Consider the following 18,648-nt stretch of genomic DNA (forward strand, 5'->3'; position numbering starts at 1 on the left):
AAAAAGCATGCCTGCCGTCTACAGATGGTGCGTCAATGAGTGAGGGAAGGAAGTGGGCGGAGGCAGCTGCTGCCAGAGTCAGAAAATAAAGGAGAGCTGGATAGAAAGGAGACACAAAAGGGGTCAAATCAATAGATGTCCTTGGAGCAGAGAGAGCGTGACCGTGCACGCTCCCTCCTCTGCTGCTGTCGCACAGCATCACCCTTTCCTCCGCCCTCCCCAGTTAACATCCTTTAGGTAAAGGATGAGCTGTGGTGAGGACACTATAACCTGATCCTTTTATGAGCAGATGAGATCAACGGCGGTTCCTTCATGTGTCGCCAGGGGATTCAGGGAGCAAACAAGTCCGGGATTGGCTGCGTGTAGAGCAGTAACTGGAAGATGAGCTTATGCAGTGACATCATCGCTCCTGGGGGGCAGTCTGCAACTGCAAAAAAACTTAAAAACAAAACAATACTGCTGCTGAAGAACCAGGCTGGCACAAGGCAGAAGAACAAGATGATACAAGAGGACATTTAAGGTTATTTCTGGTTTGGCCCTCAGCCTCCGAGCTCCGGCAGTTTGCGTAATAAATGTTACGGACGTCACTTCAGAACCAACTGGAGTCAGCACTCTGCAGCATCCCACTCACCCCGCTGCAGCCTCTCCTCCACAGCTCCCCTCCGATTAAATATAGGGAGCTGAGTGAGCGTATGCGACTCTGAACATGATGCATGTGAGGAAGATAGGTCATTTTAAGGTGTGCGAAATCTGTACATATAAAAAATTTAATTTCTGAGGCCATTTAAAACTTTCCTGGTCTGTTCTTTCCCCGTCTTCCTCTCCGCCATGCATGTCAGATGGTAGATAATTGAAACAAATGAGGGGGCACAGCTGCCAAAGGCACTGCAGCACAGAGGCAATTACACAGCTATGCAGGCAAGTGTGTGTGTGTGTGTGTGTGTGTGTGTGTGTGTGTGTGTGTGTGTGTTTCAGCTGGAGACGGAGAGCATATAAGGAAGTCTAACCTACCACTACCATCTCTGTTCAATTAGACTGCACCAGACCTTCCCTCTCTCACTCTCGCCCCGGGACAAGCTCGATAAACAGGAAGTGAGGCGCCCAAGCACTTCCTGTCTCCCTCCCAAATGGGTTTCTTGTTCCCACAGGCAGCCCAGAGAAGCCATGAGCTTCTGCAACAACTGCTATAACCAATTTGCCACCTCCACAAAGCCTCCAGGGCCGTTTGCTTTTGGTCCTGAATTCTGTCTAACCCTTTTCCTGCCACCTGACCACCCTTCAAACTGAGCCAAACACAATGAAGCCATTATCTACTTGCCAATTGGGCCACCAAGCAGCTGTAATGAGTTTGTCCATGCCTACGGGGCACCTGCTGTCACACCATGACAGCTGACACACTGCAGAGAATATTGGTCAGATCAGCTCAAGATATTTCCAGCATGAAGCCTGTTAAAGAGCAGACTCTGGGTTTCAATGATTACCTTCTTATAGTTTAAAACTTTAAGATCTTAGATTTAAGTTATTTCAGGTGGGGTTGTTTTTCCTTTTAATTAGGCGTGTGCATGACTGCACGTGGAAGTGCTGACCGTGTGGATCTAAATGCGGAGGTGAGGTTAGTGCAAGGCCATCTCTTTCTCCTTCTCCTGAGCCAGCAGGACTCATTTGCTCCTGAACACAAACACACACACATAGACAGACCTGTGTGTGAGGTCTGTCCTCTGCATTGACTGGAGGGCAGGTGAAAGTTGAGAAGGACAGTCGGTCAAGTCAAGACTGACCGACTTGTTATCTCCCTCTAGGAGGTTATGTTTTAATCTTTTGTCTGTCAACAGGATTACACAACAACTACTGGACAGATACGCTCAAAAATGGATGTAAGGGTGTGGCATGGGTTGGGGAAGAGCCAGTACATTTTGTCTAATCTTTTTTTTTTTTAAACAGGCAAATTCCGGTGATATCTTTGAGTGTGTAAAATTTGGAGCAGCCTAATCAAATTTAGAAGGGACTTTGGGACTGGAAATATTGGCTCTACTGAGTCCCATTCTGGTTAGATCGACACTGAACAGCCAGTGTCTCTCCCATCCGAGTGTAACACAACACATGCCCTGCTTGGATTAAGTTAACTCAAGCACCTCTGTATATTTAGCAAACATTTCTAGTATCCGCAAGCTCTTTCCTAGAAACACATTTTCAACAGACCATCACACCATATTTAAAATTCTCGTTTTTTGGACAGACGTCTGGTATTTTTTCTCCAAACCAGAATGACAAAGCAGCTCTGTTGTTCAGTGCAAGAGCCGCAGGAAATAATCCCATCCAACTCCTCCAAGCAGAACGTTGAATATATAATGATTTCATGGGATTTCTATGCACTAATTGTAACTTAATCCCATTTTTTCTTAAACTAAACTTTCCGCTAAGACTGATTCAATTCAGCCCAATCCGAGTGGCAGGCGGCGGTCGTGCTAGTAGGGAGTCTGGCGGGCTGCGGAGGGGGAAAGAGCGCGGTGGGGTTTGTTGGTGGAGAACGGCGCCCTTGTTGAGCTGCACGTCTCAGCTCTGTGGAAGCAGCCAGGCCTGCCAAAGATGGCGTAATGAGAGACACATGGCAAACAGTATGGCCCGCGCTGCTGATACAACACACCCACACTACGATGATACAATCAAAGCTATTGTTCCACAGCATACATTATAGAAGTTACCACCACATGATCCACTGGCAACAAACACACACATGTGCTTTTGTCATGCGACGGAGACTCCGGGTCTGTGTGTGTTTGTGTGTCTGTGTATCAGCAACGATGATTTGTCACAGGAGTAGAGGAACAGTTAACCTCATAACAGAGAGGCGAATTGGATTTTCTGTTTCATTCATGCACAATTTAAACCTCTGATGTTACTCTGTGTGTGTGTGTGTGTGTGTGTGTGTGTGTGTTGGGGGGGGAAAGAAAAGACAAAAAATTTACTAAAAGCTGAATGAGAACTTGACCCATGATTCAACTCACACAACAGTCCTCAGGCACCCACCACAGTTAGAGGAGGCCTTGGAAAACTGATCCTGTGTGTGTGTGTGTGTGTGTGTGTGTGTGTGTGTGATGGAGAGAACACATTCACATGTGACAATGTGCATACGGCACATAGCGATTACAGTTGGGACAAAATTCAATGACGATCAAAAGGTAAAACCAGGAAGCTTCTCTTCTTATCGAGTGTAAAATGGATCAGAATAGCTCTGACTAAAAATAATTACCTCTTCCTGCTCTCTTGGTTTCAGATTAGTGCATATAGTATATACAGACCACTGAACCTTAAATCCCAACCAGACTGGTTTGAGTGTCAACAACAAACACGTGAGATTAAAACAAAGTTTAACAACACAAACGATATTATCCCTACGTCTCTTCTCAAGCTCAAAAGTGGGGTTATGAACTTTGACTATTTAACAGCCGCAATGATCTTCATCATTTCCAGTCTAAAAGGTATATATATATATGGTTAAAAATATTAAATCACACTCGGATATGATCGAGTATTGAGAATTCAGGGAAGTTCTTGATTCTCAGATGTACTTGGCTTTAGAGCTTCTCCTCAAGTTCACAGTATAAATAATGAGGTCTCTGCTCCAGACTGTACAAAAACTCAAGGTCGATTCCAATCTATTGTAGCGCTTCATCATTCAGCAATTGAAGAGTCATTGCTGAAAGACTGTTCAATTGCTCCACTCTACTCATTTAAACATGGAGTCTGTTTTGGAGCGTGCTGGCAGGCGGGCACTTTCTGCTCCACACAATGCTACTGTTGAAAGCCGAAACACCGGAGCCCAGGGTTAGGAGGGCTAGCCGGGGCTGAGGTCAACGAGGACCTGTTCGGATGGGTGTGCCTCCAAAAACACACATCAATCAAGCCATATAACATCATCACTGAGCCACCTGATTGGCTGATGGCGAAGCAGAGGGAGAAGAAACTGCTAAAAATAGACGTGACGGCCCATTTTGGCTTAATGAGCCCATGAGACATCACTGCGTAGGTCCCAGCCCAGTCTTGATCATGAAGGCAAGTACCTTTGGCACAAGCCCTGCCTTCATAAGTCGTCTGTGTGTATTCTGCCAGCAGTATATAACATGTGGTGCCTCACAAATACATGAAACACACACACAGACACACACACTCTGCAGGCTGTTATTCATTCTAAGAGCAGCAGCGAAGTGCAAACAAAGTCCTGAATCACATCGAGGCCTAATCTAATCCAGCTGTGCTCCACGAGTCTGTGTTAAAGCTACAATTTTACCCTAACCATCAAAATGCTCCTTAGAGAACTGGGAAGTTATATTTAGGCTTTATACAGCAGTTAGGACAGGCCCTGGCTCGCCAACCCCACAACCACAAGAGAGGGGGACCGGAGCCTTTCTGCTCCAACTGCCAGAGCAAGAGACTTCCCTAAATCAACTTCACCGGCCTCTCAAGCACAACAACCACATGCATGAGGGCCGGCGAGTCATCGGGTCTTAGAACTAGCTACTCTCCAGAACAGCTGGTGTACCGCGTCCATCTGAAGGGAGCTAAATCTAAAAAGGTGAATTCAGAAAAAAGTGCAAAGTCTATGAAGTGCAATGCTCTTCAAATAACAGAGCCTCACAAAAGGGAAAACACACACCCTTGACCTCTTCGGAGGGAACTGTGTGTCCGAACAAACAGTGCTGCAGAGCCAGAGAGGCGAAAGGGAGGATGGGAGCAGAGGCTGCAGGGCAAGCCTGACTGATCATCTGCCTTCTGGCCTCACGCCATTTCATTCCAACTAGTCGTGACCTGCCATCCCAGCAAACCCTGTTACCAGGAACATCCAACTCGTCACCATCGCTCCGCTACAGGAGACGGGCTGTATGCCAACGCGGTCCGTCTGTCCTCAGCTCCCTCCCTCCCTTCCTCCCACCTCCTCTTCCCCTCCCACAAGTCAAGACAACCCATGCATTTGACTACAGCACTATCTCTTCCCTGCTACAGCAGCACTGTCCTCAAATGTCTCAGCAAAACCCGCAGCAATACAACAGAGAAGTGAATGGGCAGCACGGGGAGAGGGGAGGAGGGAGGGATCAGATGGAGAAGTTAGTGAAAGTCTAAAATAAATAGACAGAAGTGCTGAACAGCCAAGTACGATGATGTCAACAGCAGTAAAGAGGAAGGGAGGAAGGGTCATGAGAGGAAATAAGGGTATCGGTGACTCGGTTAACTACCTATAGAAGAAGCAGTCGCAGCACACCAGAACCCCCATCCAGTCGTCGGTGAAGCAGAGCCGGGCTGACGAGGTTCCGAACCACAGCACCCTCCTTCCTCCCTCTCACCTCCCAGTCTCTGCTCGGCTATGGGTGCACCGGGACGGCAGTTCCCAGCTCCAGCATAGCACCTTGCGTAATAATGTGGCTGCTCGAACGGCCTTCGACTGTAAGGCAGGTGGTGCAGGACGGACGGATGCACACACATGAAGCCCTTTTGACGATTCAGTCAAACAAACGAGCACTTTTCAAAACAACTTTTCTCAAAAAGGATTCAAGATGCCAGACTCACTTCTCTGAGCATGTTTCTCTTTCTCGCTCTCGCTTCCAACTACTGCAACTGCCTGCCTCACTTTCACACTCTCGTCCTCTCTCTCTCTCTCTCTCTCTCTCTTCCTCCCTCCCCTCTGTCTCTCCCTCTACCTCCCTCTCTCTCTGTCTCTCCCTCTACCTCCCTCCCTCTTTCTCCCTCCCTCTCACTTTTTCTGGCTGGCTCCCACTTGAAAGGCGGGAAGATTAGCTTGGCAAACAGAGTCCCATAAACAAACTGCTGACGGCTGGGCAGCATAGGGTGGACTGCAGGGGAGAGAGATGGACGGAGAGATGGCAAGACAGAAGGAGCGAGAGAGAGAGAGAGAGAGAGATAGGAAACAATCCCCGGGAGGCCACAATCTCAGCCATCTGTATACATCCTAAACAAGGTCTAAACGTCCCATCTCCACCCGTCGCTCAGAGACCAGACACACTCCCTGTTTGTTAAATCCCCCAGATTCCCATCACACCTCTGTGGAAGGTTAATGATTGCAGCAGGTTGACAGCTTTACCACCGTCGGTTATATGTAACCGAGCCATAACAGCAGATTGCTAACCGGCAACTCTTGTGTCAACACAGAGGACGGATCAAATTGTGTATATGCAGGGGGACGTCCATATGCCATCTTGTACACAATGACGGGGACTCTTCATTCACACAAATGATGCAAAGGTACGGGACGGGAGGGGCTAGCGCGGAGACAGGCCCCCAGGAAGCCAGCCAATCACTGCAGAGTACTGTGGCAATGGTGTGGGGCAAATAAGGCGAAGGACACAAGGTGAAATATGGACCTCGTTACGTCTCTCTCTCTGGATCTCTCCCCTTCATCACTCGATACAAGCAATCACTTTCTCTTGCCCTTTGCCTCGTTACAGATCAAAACACAGAGACCGGGACACACACACACACACAAACACACACACACACTTGGGAGGACTGCGGTAGGCAGGTGAAAGTGTGTGTGTGAGAGGCTGTAACTGAAGTCTGCAGGACTCGACAGACACGGACACGGGATTAACTGACCAGGAAAAAGGCAGCAACTGAATACCCATGCTTGACGTCACGGCAGGCCGACAGTCTGCAGCTCGGAGAGAACAAAACACTGCAGTCGGCCAAGAAAGACAAGAGACAGCCGAGCCAGTCACCTTCAGAGGACAACAGTTACGCAATAACTGCAGGGGGGGGGCGCTTCTGTTTGTTCTGTTGCCGAATCATCAAAATGAGCCCCAGACATGGGTATAACAATAACAAGTTGATATTTTCTCCTGTATCACTGCTGCACTGAACGTCCTACACGACAAAACTCAACTCCCTCCCTGCTTCGTCTCTTCTTTCTGAAAATAAAGAGATGACAAAGGAGAACTGCAGCAGCACCGGCGAAGCAGTTTCCTATCCACTGACGTCATCCCTCCTTCTCCACATCCACAGCCGGCTCCTCCTGCGGCTCCCTGGAGACCTGTCACCAGGAGCTGCAGCTACCAGTCCTACGCTTTAACGGTTTAGTCACCTCATCCTGCTTACCTGCACACGCACATGTGGGCGGATGCTTTCAACAGAGCAGAAGGGATGGTAACACAAACACATGCTTCCGAAGCTATATATCATAAAGAAGTGGGGAATGGGTAGATGGCAACAGACGTTTCTCACACTTTCAGCTGTGTGGTGAGGTGGGCGCTCGGTGCTCATTAGCTCCCTTTGTGTTTTCGGTTCCCGGGAGTCAGGAAGTGGGTTTTGTGTGTGTGAGGTACAGCAGAACGCTGTGTGTCCCTTAACAAGCCAAATGGGAAAAGGAGCAGCAGAGGGAAAATGGAAGAAACGAAACTGGCTCTAAATCATCTGTCACTTTCAACAATATGTGTGTGTGTGTTTCCTCAAACTTTACAGCCTTATCATGAAATCCAGACAAACAACAAAAGCAAGACATCCGGTGAAACAGGCACACACAGGATGAATGTGAGAAAGCTGTGCAACACTATTGGTGGACATTTTTTTTTTTTTTTTTCAGATTCTTTTTTCTAACAAACTTGTGACTTGGAGAGATTGCACAACGAGGAGAGAGAGAGAGGGGGAAAGAGGGAAAGAGACATAGAGGGATGGAACCACTGGGCAGGGGAAAGACCCGACTCGTGACCGGGTTTAGAAACTCCTGGTTATGAATAGAGGCCGTTGCAATCACGTCAAACGAAAAGTGGGCTAGGCGGAGAGAGGCAGACACACTTCATGCACATACAAAGTTGCTAGGTGATGGGACTCAATGATGGGGTATTTCAGTGGAGGAGGAGGAGGGGTGGGGGGGGGGGGGGGGGGGGTAGAGATCGTTTTTCTTAATGGGAGCGGGAGGACAAAAGAGAAAAAGCCCACCCCCTCCACCCACCTCAAAGCAAGACAGACAGGTTTCTCCTCATGGAGCTGAGCAGACTGAAACCCACGTGGGTGAAATCTGGGCGCCCAGGATGTGACATTACAACGACCACTGCCTTAGAACACACGCCGTCATCAAAATGGAGAAATAGATATGTGAGTCTATATGAAGTCCTGGACAGACTTTAATATCCATCACAATGAGGAACAAGCCTTCAGAGGTGCAGTTGCAGCTGAATGAGCGTCAGGCTGCTACTGTTGCAATAAAAAAAAGTCACTTTAGCAATATTAAGGGTCATTGGGCGAAATTAAAGAAATGCAATAAGGTGAATAGAGTGAGTTCCATGTGGAAAACAACAGGGAAAGTGATTTAGAAGCTGAGGGGGCATTGAAACATGCTCCCTCCTCTTCCTCATCTTCATCCTCCTCCTCCACCATAAGGCTAACATACCATGAGCTTCTGCTTTATACATCACATTACACCAGCCTGGTTCTTACCTATTCAACGTGTAGGATCCGTTCCGTTTAAACCTCATCCTGGACGAAAGGAAGCGGATAAAGAAATCCAGAGTTGACGATCTTTCTGTTTTCTTCTCGCACCTCGAAAGAACCGAACCCCACCGCGAGTGTGTTTTTTCAGTGGAGAGAGAGAGTGTGTGTGTGTGTGTGTTCGAGGGAGAGAGCGACAAAGAGAGAGAGAATGTGTGTGTTCAGAAAAAACAAACGTGGAACAATAAGGAGTTGCTCCTTGCGGTCCTCCCTCACTCTTCCTACACCCTCTTCCTCTGTCTGTCGCTTCCTCCTCCTCCTCCTCCTCCTCCTCGCGTGTTGTAGTTTCCGTGGGGCTGGGTTAACGACACACACACACACACACACACAAACACACACTGCAGCCGTTTCGATTCAACCCAAATCACACCTCGTATCGGTGCACATGCGCGTGGCGTGGTTAAAGTTAGAACGCGCAGAAGCGATCATGGAGTCTGGAGGAGGCTGCAGCTCCGCTTTGTTTTCCACAGACTCGCTGACGCAAACCAGCGGTTTTTTTTCCGCCCTCAGAAAAAAGAAAGAAAAAAAACCCGGATGAAACTTGAACCTTTTTCTTTCTTTTCAACTTCTCCTCGCTGGCATCTTCCTCGTGATGTCAACCCGAGAAATGCTCCACGTTGAAAAACACGAAAGAACCGCAACAGGAAAAAAGAAGAGGAAACGTGCGCGGTCCCTTTATGGAAACGGTGATCGATGCGAGGCAGCGCATCCACGCTCCTGTGGAGACTCGTGTTTCAGCCTTTTTCCTATCGGAGCCGCTATATATACACACATATACACACATCCACACATCTCTACTCGTCCATAGGCGGAACACAAACCAGACTCCAGCAGCAGAACTCGGCTCCTGTCAGCGCCTGAAGGGTGAGACAGATTTAAGGCTAAGAATAGGGCTGAGGATCCATTAATGCCGTTTAAATCCAAGTGTGTCTCTTCTGATGGACACACACATGCACACACACGCACACACACACGTTAGATTTCATTACACAGGAAGCTGGCCAACATGATGCAAGTGCAGGGGCAGATTCAAGGCTTTTATATTGATCAATTATCAGCATGAAGCCCAGGATTTGCAGCTTATTAAAGAGAAAAGTGATTATCTTTTGTCGCAACTACTCTATCATTATGATAAAACTGAGTATTTGTGTCTTTCTGGTGGACACACATACACACTCACTTTATATTTCATTAGGCAGGAAGCGGAAAACATGATGCAAGTGCACAGGCACATTTAGAGCTTTTATATTGATCAAATATCAGCATGCTTCCCTGAATTTGCAGCTTAATAAAGAGAAAAACAATACGGTTTCATTCCAATTACTTTATAATGATGATAAAACTGAATATTTGTGTCTTTCTGGTGGACACACACTTATACTCACTTTATATTTCACTACACAGGAAGCTGAAAACACACTGAAACAGCAGGAGCAGATTCAAGGCTTTTAGATTGATGCATCCCTGGATCTGCAGCTTATTAAAGAGAAAACCTAGATTAGCACTCAGTAGAGCGCATACATCTGCCAAGGCCCAACAGTCCCTTTAAATTCAATCAGGCTGCACCAAAACTGCACACACTCATAGATATCAGGCTCTTAAATGTGCCTAATTTTTCACATTAAAATCCATTCATTATTCCCTTGGAAACGCCCTACCTCCAAATGATAAGGGAAAAAATCCTGACTCCACACCAGAATTAGAACGCCTTCTTCCTTGACCTCTACCACATCCTTTAACCATGTTTCGTAGAAATCCGTCCAATAGTTTTTTGCGTAATCTTGCTTAGAATCAAGCCAACAAACAAACAAACAGACTAAGGTATGAAGAAAACACTGGCTTTAACTCCAGCTCATCGGCTGGTGAATGATATCTATGCTATGCAGATGTTTCAGCATCATCTCTGACAACAACCTCGAGATGTGACGGTGAGGGGGGAGTTCCAGGAATGTTCAAATGTAGAGCAATGACAGTCTGAGTCGCTCACGGTGACTTTGAATAGACTAAGAGGTGACAATGGAATGATGTCGTCAGATCTTTAACGTTGCACCAACAGCAGCCGCCACCTCCCTCCGGCAGGTCTGACGTGTGTCTTCATAGCCCTTGGGCAAGGAAGGACTGTCCCTAATGGTTGTGTGTTTGTGTGTGTGTATGTGTGTGTGTGTCAACACCAACTACAGCTGCAAAGCTGTTGTTTTGTCAACTTTGGATTTAGAGAAACATGTTCGTATAGTTGGAGACTAAACGAGATGGATGGAGAGAAAGAGAGGGGGGATGTTTTGTGAGGAAGTTTGGACCACACTGCCAGTTGAGGTAGCTTTGACAGGTGAAGATGAGAAACAAATAGGGATCCCATATTTTTAATCCACTCTGTTAGACATGTTTACATTGACACCGATATTCTGATATTAAAGACAAATAGAGACAAATAACTTACTCTGAATTAGCAACACTCAAATTAAGTTGTGATGTATTCTGACCTTAGTTGCATCATGTAGAAGCCATGACTTAATCACATTGTTACGTCCTATTGGAGTTTTTACACAACATTTTGCAACATTGACGTTCGGTTACCAACAGCTTGACAAGTAGCAGGATGTAATGTTCAGAGAAGCCCAAGCATCATGCCCCCCCCACCCCCCCAAACATCTTTAATAGCAAAAAATTAAATGCCTCATTAACTCAGGTGTTTAGGGACTAAAGCAAGGACAGGCCCAAAATGACAAATCCAGGAAAGTCATATCGTTTAAGAGCACTCAGGATTAGTCAGCATCACATCTCGGGAGTGTGGTGCAGTGGATGTGTGAGCAGGAGCATGTGCACGATTCCCCTGCTCCCAGCGAAAGGCACTCTGGGTCGGTCTCGACGGCTCCGAGCTCGTCTATTACAACGAGAGCAGCCTGGCAACAGAACTGCTGATCAATTGCACAGCCGCTGCTGCTGAAGCTCAGTCCATCACTGCAGCATTACAGCAGCTACAGATATGAGGAGGAGGAAAAATGGGAGGAGGAGGGTTAAGGGAAGATGAGAAGACAGGGATATAGGAGGCTTGGAGTAAAAAAAAAAAAAAAAAATGGGATGGAGAGGGGAGGATGGGGGAAAGGAAAGAGGGAGACCACTGCGGACCCCAGAGGCACAATTAGTCCGGGCTTTATTGACGACCTTAAAAAACAGCCCCCTCCATTCTCACCCTCCTCCTTTTCAGTCTGAATCCATTCCTCCTTCCTGCACTCATTCATCGTCTACACCTTCACCGCCCCGGATTTTATTGCTCGCTTTGCAGCCCCTTCATTAAGCTAATTTGTGCTTCTTTCGCAATCTTGATTTCTATTGAAGCCTCTTTTTTCCACTCACACACACACACAGACACACACATTTCCCTCGCATCATGGACGCCCCCTTATTACCCTTTCTACATTCCTCCTCCTGGTGCATGTTGTGTAAGAACGACTCAAAGCGTGTGTCAGTGCATACTAATGGTGTCAGTGTGTGATGCCTTCAGGAGAAAGCTGCAGATTTTCTCAGAAGGTGTTGATATAAAAAAAAAAGGACAAAATAAAAATAAATGTGAAAACAATAAACTTCTTCTCTCTTCTTCTCTGCTTCGTTCCCAGTGACGTGGGACCTGGGAACACAGTCGCTGCTGGCTGCCGCTGAGGAGTCGCCCTGGACCCTGCTCTCCTACACAGGCTTTCCAGGAACACATCGCACAGAGTCAAATTCAGGATCACAGAGCACACACACACACACACCACTGTGGCTCCAGCAACTTGAGTGCATGTATGAGAGGAGACGCCAACTAGAAAGACTGTGCCACTACATGTGCCAAGTTTTACACACACACACACACACACAAACACACACACACACACACACACTCCTGCCAACAACAACAAAAAAATTATCTTATGAAACTGCTCACATGTGTATTATGCAATTTAATTCACAGGGATTTTGCTGCAAAGATCCGAGCATAAGCAAGTTTTTCACCCTGAATACTTTTCAGCACACACAAACACACACTGAGCACAGTTAGGAGTGTATGTGAGCTGGGGCCCGGCCAAACAGTGCAGTATGAAAGGGCCTATATATACAGGCAGGCAGGCAGGGCGACGCCAGGAGCCGGTCAGTCTGTCACATACAGTCTGCTGTGTAGTGAGAGGACACCACTGTAACTCACACAGTCTGTCCTATAGGCTCCTGCTACCCGTCTCTATGTCTGACTGTTAGCACCAAGCTGAGGGACATTTCAGTTTGGGCTGGACGATTGGGAAAAATATTTTAGATAGATTAGATAGAAGATATTAGATATATACAATTTTTTTTAAAGATTGCTATTGAGGGAAATTAGATAATTATTGAAAAAGTTGTATGAGCTTGCTCTGCTTCCTGCGTGTAGGTTACCATGTGATAGAGAATGGGGGCCAAAATGACAGGGATGTTGCCATTTTCTCAAATTTCACCTCAACGCCCCGCAAAAGCCAAATGTCTGAATACTTCTGGACTTCTGAACTCAATCCGTGTTATCTTTCTAATTTAGGAGGGCTTCGGTTTCAGTTCAAATTCTAACCCGATGGGAGGAAATGAGACACAGCCTTGGACCGAGTGACGACCGCTGCTCAGGCATTCAGAGAACGTGAAGTTCGGACTCAACAATGAAAAAACACATTTTTCAAATTATTATTAATTATTATGCAGCTGTGAGAAGACATTTTTTCGGGAAGGGAAATATTCCGAAAACTGATTATTAATTTAAGTTATCTTCAAGCATAAATTCAAACCGAGGGTCAGCTAAATAAATACAGGGTTTGGATTCCTGGAGATGTGGAGAAGCCTTTAAACACTATTCAGACTTTCATGTGTAAATATAACATTTGGAGAGAATTTGGTTTTCTTTGCCTCCTTGCAAAAAAATAAATAATCACATCTAACAATCTGAAAAGAGAAAACCATTCACTAGTTAGACTGAGCGTTGCTTCATTTTAATGACTGAAGCTCTGCTATGTGGGAGCTGCTGCTGATTGTGGTAGTATGATGCCACCTACTGTCTCACACAGAGACCAGCACCATCACTTGCTCATCCTTTCTCTATGGCAGGCAGGGCAGAGGACCTGCAGCCAGAGGTGGACCCAGTCACTGGTTACTGGTATGCAGTCAGGCATTACTGGAATGTGAATAAAGGGGATCTACACCAGGGATAGGAGGGAGGAGGTGAGGACAGATGATTAAAAAATACGATAAAAAACAAATAAAAGGAAGAAGGAGGGGAGGGCAGCAGCTGATTCCTCAGTGACGTCTGGTATTGCTGGTATGTGGCAGAATATAAATAACTGAGGAAGACGAGAAGAAGAATGGTAACAAAGCTATGAGGGCGACTTGTCGGCTGCTTTCAACATCCTGTGTGGCAAGAGCATATAAACATATGTCCCCGGGACTGTGTTACAGTATATGTCCAACATCTGCACACAAGGCCACAAATCATATCGTTGGGAAATTTTTTATTGATTTCTCAGACAATAACTCATTGATCTTGATTCAAAAACAAGATCTGGCACATTTAGATTACTGATAGTCAAGAGTTTTGTTGCAATTTGGTGCTGAGCAGCAAAAAAATCCAGATCGTGTGAATTCAAATAAGGTTTCATAAGGGGACTGTAGGGCCTTGGTGGAGGTTCCCCTTTTGAGTTAAGTGCCATTTGAGTTTAAAATGTGTAAAAATATGTTCCTTGCACATGTCATATATATACAAAAAAAGAAATATTCATATGTTCTACATTTTAAACTTACAGTAGACAAAATATAATTTTAATGAATAGAATACTCAAATATATAAGTGCCAGAGTTGGTGATATTTACTCATAGGTCATGTGACAGGACAGGGGAACTTTAGGGGCCAATCACATGTAAACCGCGTCTGACCTGGATCCACTCATGCTACAAAGATTTTATCGCTCCTCAGCTTTTTTCCTTCGGTGGAGAAACATAAATGCTGACGACAGGTTTCCCACGTTGACAAATTCCTTTAACTAAAATGAAACCGTGGGATGAAGACATAAACCACCACTGAGAGACTACAGTGTGCAACCACAAATAAATCACGACTTGAACATCTAAATATTACGACCAGGGTTTTTAAAAAGAAAACTTCCTCTTGGGAACATTAGCTGCATACAAAGAACGGGCCTCAGCTCAGAGAAGAACAGAACTATTGATCTCTGCGTCTGCCTCTGGCTGGTGGCGGGCCATCAGCGCTGGTTCAATGCTGCAGCTCCGCCAGATGACGTCATGTGACAGTGGGCTGGAAAGAGCGGACAGAACCCGACGCACACTGGGAAGACCCGCGAGCCACGATTATGCAACAAGATATGATTTCATGCTCAATGGACAGATCTCTCCCTCTTTCTCTTCCCCTCTCCTCTTTCTACTCTCTTGGTCTTTCTGCTTTTATCCTTATGTCACCAGTGTCGTCAACATCTTGTGTCCTTTTGAATTTACTCCTCTGTTTCAACCCTAACATTAAACACACACACACAGAATTAATATAACTTGCTTAAATTAATATGTGTGACCAAACAAATGTCACCTAACTGCTGACAGGTGCTTCTGTTTCACCTGGGAGCAATTTCCTACCCAGTAAAACAAATCATTTGGACTGGACACGTGCTGCCACCTTGTGGTTAGAAGAGAAACAACAGCCACATTCAGGCTTTAGCGACTGATGAATTGTTCCTGAATCAAGCTGGGAATGTTGGTGGAGTTTTGAGTTTTAACCCAGTGATTTGTGGTGGTTTTACACAATGAAGCAAGAGTTACTGTCTTGTGGCTTCTCTCTTATTGAGGTGGTAACGTTAGCAGCTGCAGAGACAGAGGAAAGAGGCTAAAACACCAGAGAGACAGAGAAGAATGGAGAATGATTCCCTCTTTCAATGTCATTACCCATTCATTCAAAACAAATAAGGTCTTTGAGTTTAAGGACTTTAAGGTCATATTAAAGGCTTCTGTCCTTGAGGCTGCATAACAGTGAGAAAGTGTTTTCTAGTGCTTGTTATAGCAAAATTCAACAGTGGTATTATACAAGCTTTTCTTTATGCAGCTAAGCCATTTAAGTCGTGAATCACAACAAACTGCGGTGTCAAAACTACAACAACAGTTTCTAAATCCGTGACCACAGCCCCACTCCGAATGATAGATGTAGAATGATATACGGTCTATGAGAATAAACAAACAACAAGACATCTGCCTGATGAATTATTTCTCTTTTGTTTGCACAGCAGCGTTAACGTGATCCAAATCCAAAGGAAGATACCACCCCCCAAAAGATGTGCAGTGAAATTCCTCCTAGCATATTCAAATTTTTAAATCTCCAGATTCTGGGTTTGTGTGAACATGCGAATGGAAGCGGTGTCATGAGTTAATGCAGCTCTGAGCTGATGATAGAAAAGGCCTTGCCCAGGTATCTAATCTATCCACACACAGTAAACAGCTCCTTGCAAACACAAACACACACACATACACAAACAGGGGTTAGTACACTCACTGCTTCAGTTTGTACACCACAGCCGCCAGTGGTTATGTAACAGCTGGTATGAGCAGTGGTGTGTATGTGTGTGAACTTGTGTATTATCTATGTCACGTTCCCTGGGTTTGAACGTTGTTGGAAGCATTTTGGATTATGTAAGATCACAACTCAACAAAGTATAACGGAGTGGTTTTCAGACATTTTAATGACGATTTGTGACATATTTTATCCATAAGTGGCTGCGTTATTCTGAGTTTATGGAGGTATGCACTCTTCTAGTGCCACTTTAGTTCAAGAGTTCGGTCTTCTATTTTGAGAGTATTATTTCTTGACTTCAAGATCAGATTTTGTAATACTTCCCCTGCTCTCTCTCTCAAATAGATCCTGCTTTAACACAGATGTGCTCTGCTCCAGCTCAAACTGTCAGAACTCAGATACAGTCGCTGCACAACCGACCCGTGTTACAGGTCTAGTCCTTCCCCCTCGCTCTCAGGCTGCTTCAGTGCACTCATTAAAACAACTGCTCACAGTTTTTGTGCTAGTAATTTAATTTTTGGTGAAATTATCCTCTCACAAGTCCCCCAACCAAGAAGAACACTCAAACGGAAGCAGACGCACAGCTAGAGCAGGAGCGGAGCAAATCTGCATGCCGGTGGTATGAGAGAGCGAGGGCAGGGTTTTTAGGGAGAGGATTACATAATCTGAACGCGAAATGAAGAAGTAATGCTCTCTGAATGAAACCCCCACGCTCTTCAATAAAGACGGGGAAGAAAAATCCATATTAGAGATGCTATCCAGATAGATATCTCTAATATGGTAGCTCCGGTGGAGGTTTCACTGGAATATACGAAGAAAGGAAGTAATACAGCGAGGTAAGCTGCTCCGAGCAAGAAAGAGAGGAGGCTCCATGAATAATTTGTGTCTTAATAACGTTTCCAGGATATGGACGCATACTGACCCACTGAGATGTTTCAATAAAAGTATTAATGGAGAATTCCACCGAAGAATTTGTGTTATTCCTATAAATAACCACCCAACCTACGAGAGCACATGGCACGGCATCACATCTGCTTCCCAGAGTCTACTTCAATACACTGTAAAGTATATATATATATATATATATTACAAAGGCTAATTATGAGTATTCAGAGACATACAGTGCAGCTGCACAGAGCGGTTATCGTTGACAGTAGCAGGGACACGTAGACCGAGAGACGAACAGAGACATTTGCAGTTAGAGATGAAACTTATGTGGCTGCTTTTTGATTCAAAATGTGCACGGTGACATGAAGCCCAGCCGCAGCCCATGGGAGGAAAACGGCAACTTCCTGTGTTTGTGCATCTCACTGTTTGCTCTCCCTTCAGCGCTACAGTGACAAAGACTTCCTGTGAGCTTCTGCTCCAGACTCCCTGGCCTGTCGGAGGAGTTGAACAATGAGGCGCAGGGTGCGGCGGGGAAGGAGGTGTAAAAGAGCAATATGCATGGAAACACACAAATTGAGCCAAGCACGCAGCCGTATGCAAACATGTAGATGCACACCCAGGCTGAACAAACACTCGTACTCAGAGATAACAGATAATATCAAGTACGACATGAAATCAGGGAAAAGAGAAAGTGAAAAGAAAAGACAGATACAGGTGGAGAAAAACCACTTCGCTCAGAGACACCAAACCTCACTTAAAACCTACGACAACAACCAGGTGTAACACTTTTCATGAAATAGAAACCTCCCTCTCTTTACCCCGAGCTAGACATGAACACAGCGGAACAAACCCCCGGCCTACTGCTCCTCTTTGTGAGGAAACGGATGTGGATTGTTTCTCACACACACATGAACCAAAACGTGCAAACTGACACATCATCACCCACAGAAACCTCTGACGGAGCAGATACTCAGCCCACCACAGTTTGGACGCATATAGCCTCGTCCAGAGCAACAGATTGACCTTTACTATTCGTTGCAGTGGCAATGAAATCAACAAAATGAAAAGGTTCATTCATTTTCCCCAGCCAAGCAGAAAGACAGGTTTTCAGGTTTGAAATAAGGGTTGTTTGTAGCATCGTGATGGTGATGGTAAGAGCTCTTTAGGCAATTAGACACTATTAGAATACTGATTTAATAAATGTTTAAAATTTTCCACAGCTCAAGGTCATGCATTCAAAGCAAGTTGTATTTGAGGCAAAATTCAATGATATTCAGTTTGTTGCAAAAAAGAGCATCAAGTCCTCCCATGTAAGAAGCTACAGTGAACGATTCATCAAGCAGCTGATCGTAGAAGCTCCGCAAAAAATAACCAGAAGAAACACGAGATACTTGTGGAGAAGATACAAAGATAAACGGAAGGCGAGAAGCAGAAGCGCAGGAGAGGGGGGGGGGGGGGTGAGAGTGAAGATAAAAAAAGAAAGAGGAAGGAAGAGACTGGAGGTCAGGAGTCTCCTTTTGCTTCACAGATATTTTCGCTCCGTCACTCTTTATGTAGGCTAATCTCTTCCATCTCACCTCCCTGAGCTGACCAGCTCACTTAGCCTCATTTAACCAGCTAACGGCCGGTAATAAATCAGCAGCACACTCCTCTCCCATCTAATCTGTAGCAGTCTCCGCACACTCCCGCTGATGTATGACTTGGTCCACTCC

At 45.6% G+C, this 18,648-nt stretch overlaps 1 protein-coding gene across 4 annotated transcripts in view; it reads right to left on the reverse strand.

Moving 5' to 3' along the window:
• Positions 1–18,648, reverse strand: part of mob2a (MOB kinase activator 2a) — a 58,008-nt gene that overhangs the window by 26,594 nt on the left and 12,766 nt on the right. For 2 of the 4 annotated variants that reach the window (XM_053426250.1, XM_053426254.1), the window contains exon 1: positions 5,232–5,673. The exons of 1 other annotated variant lie outside the window; for it this stretch is intronic. In XM_053426250.1, the coding sequence (XP_053282225.1) occupies positions 5,232–5,269 (38 nt within the window). In that variant the 5' untranslated portion in view covers positions 5,270–5,673. Of the gene's footprint in view, positions 1–5,231; positions 5,674–8,442; positions 8,977–18,648 lie in introns of those variants that run through there. One more of the 4 variants, XM_053426249.1, reaches the window with a different exon arrangement.

The sequence above is a fragment of the Pleuronectes platessa genome, chromosome 7 (genome assembly GCF_947347685.1).
Source record: "Pleuronectes platessa chromosome 7, fPlePla1.1, whole genome shotgun sequence".
In the NCBI taxonomy this organism is placed as follows: domain Eukaryota; kingdom Metazoa; phylum Chordata; class Actinopteri; order Pleuronectiformes; family Pleuronectidae; genus Pleuronectes; species Pleuronectes platessa.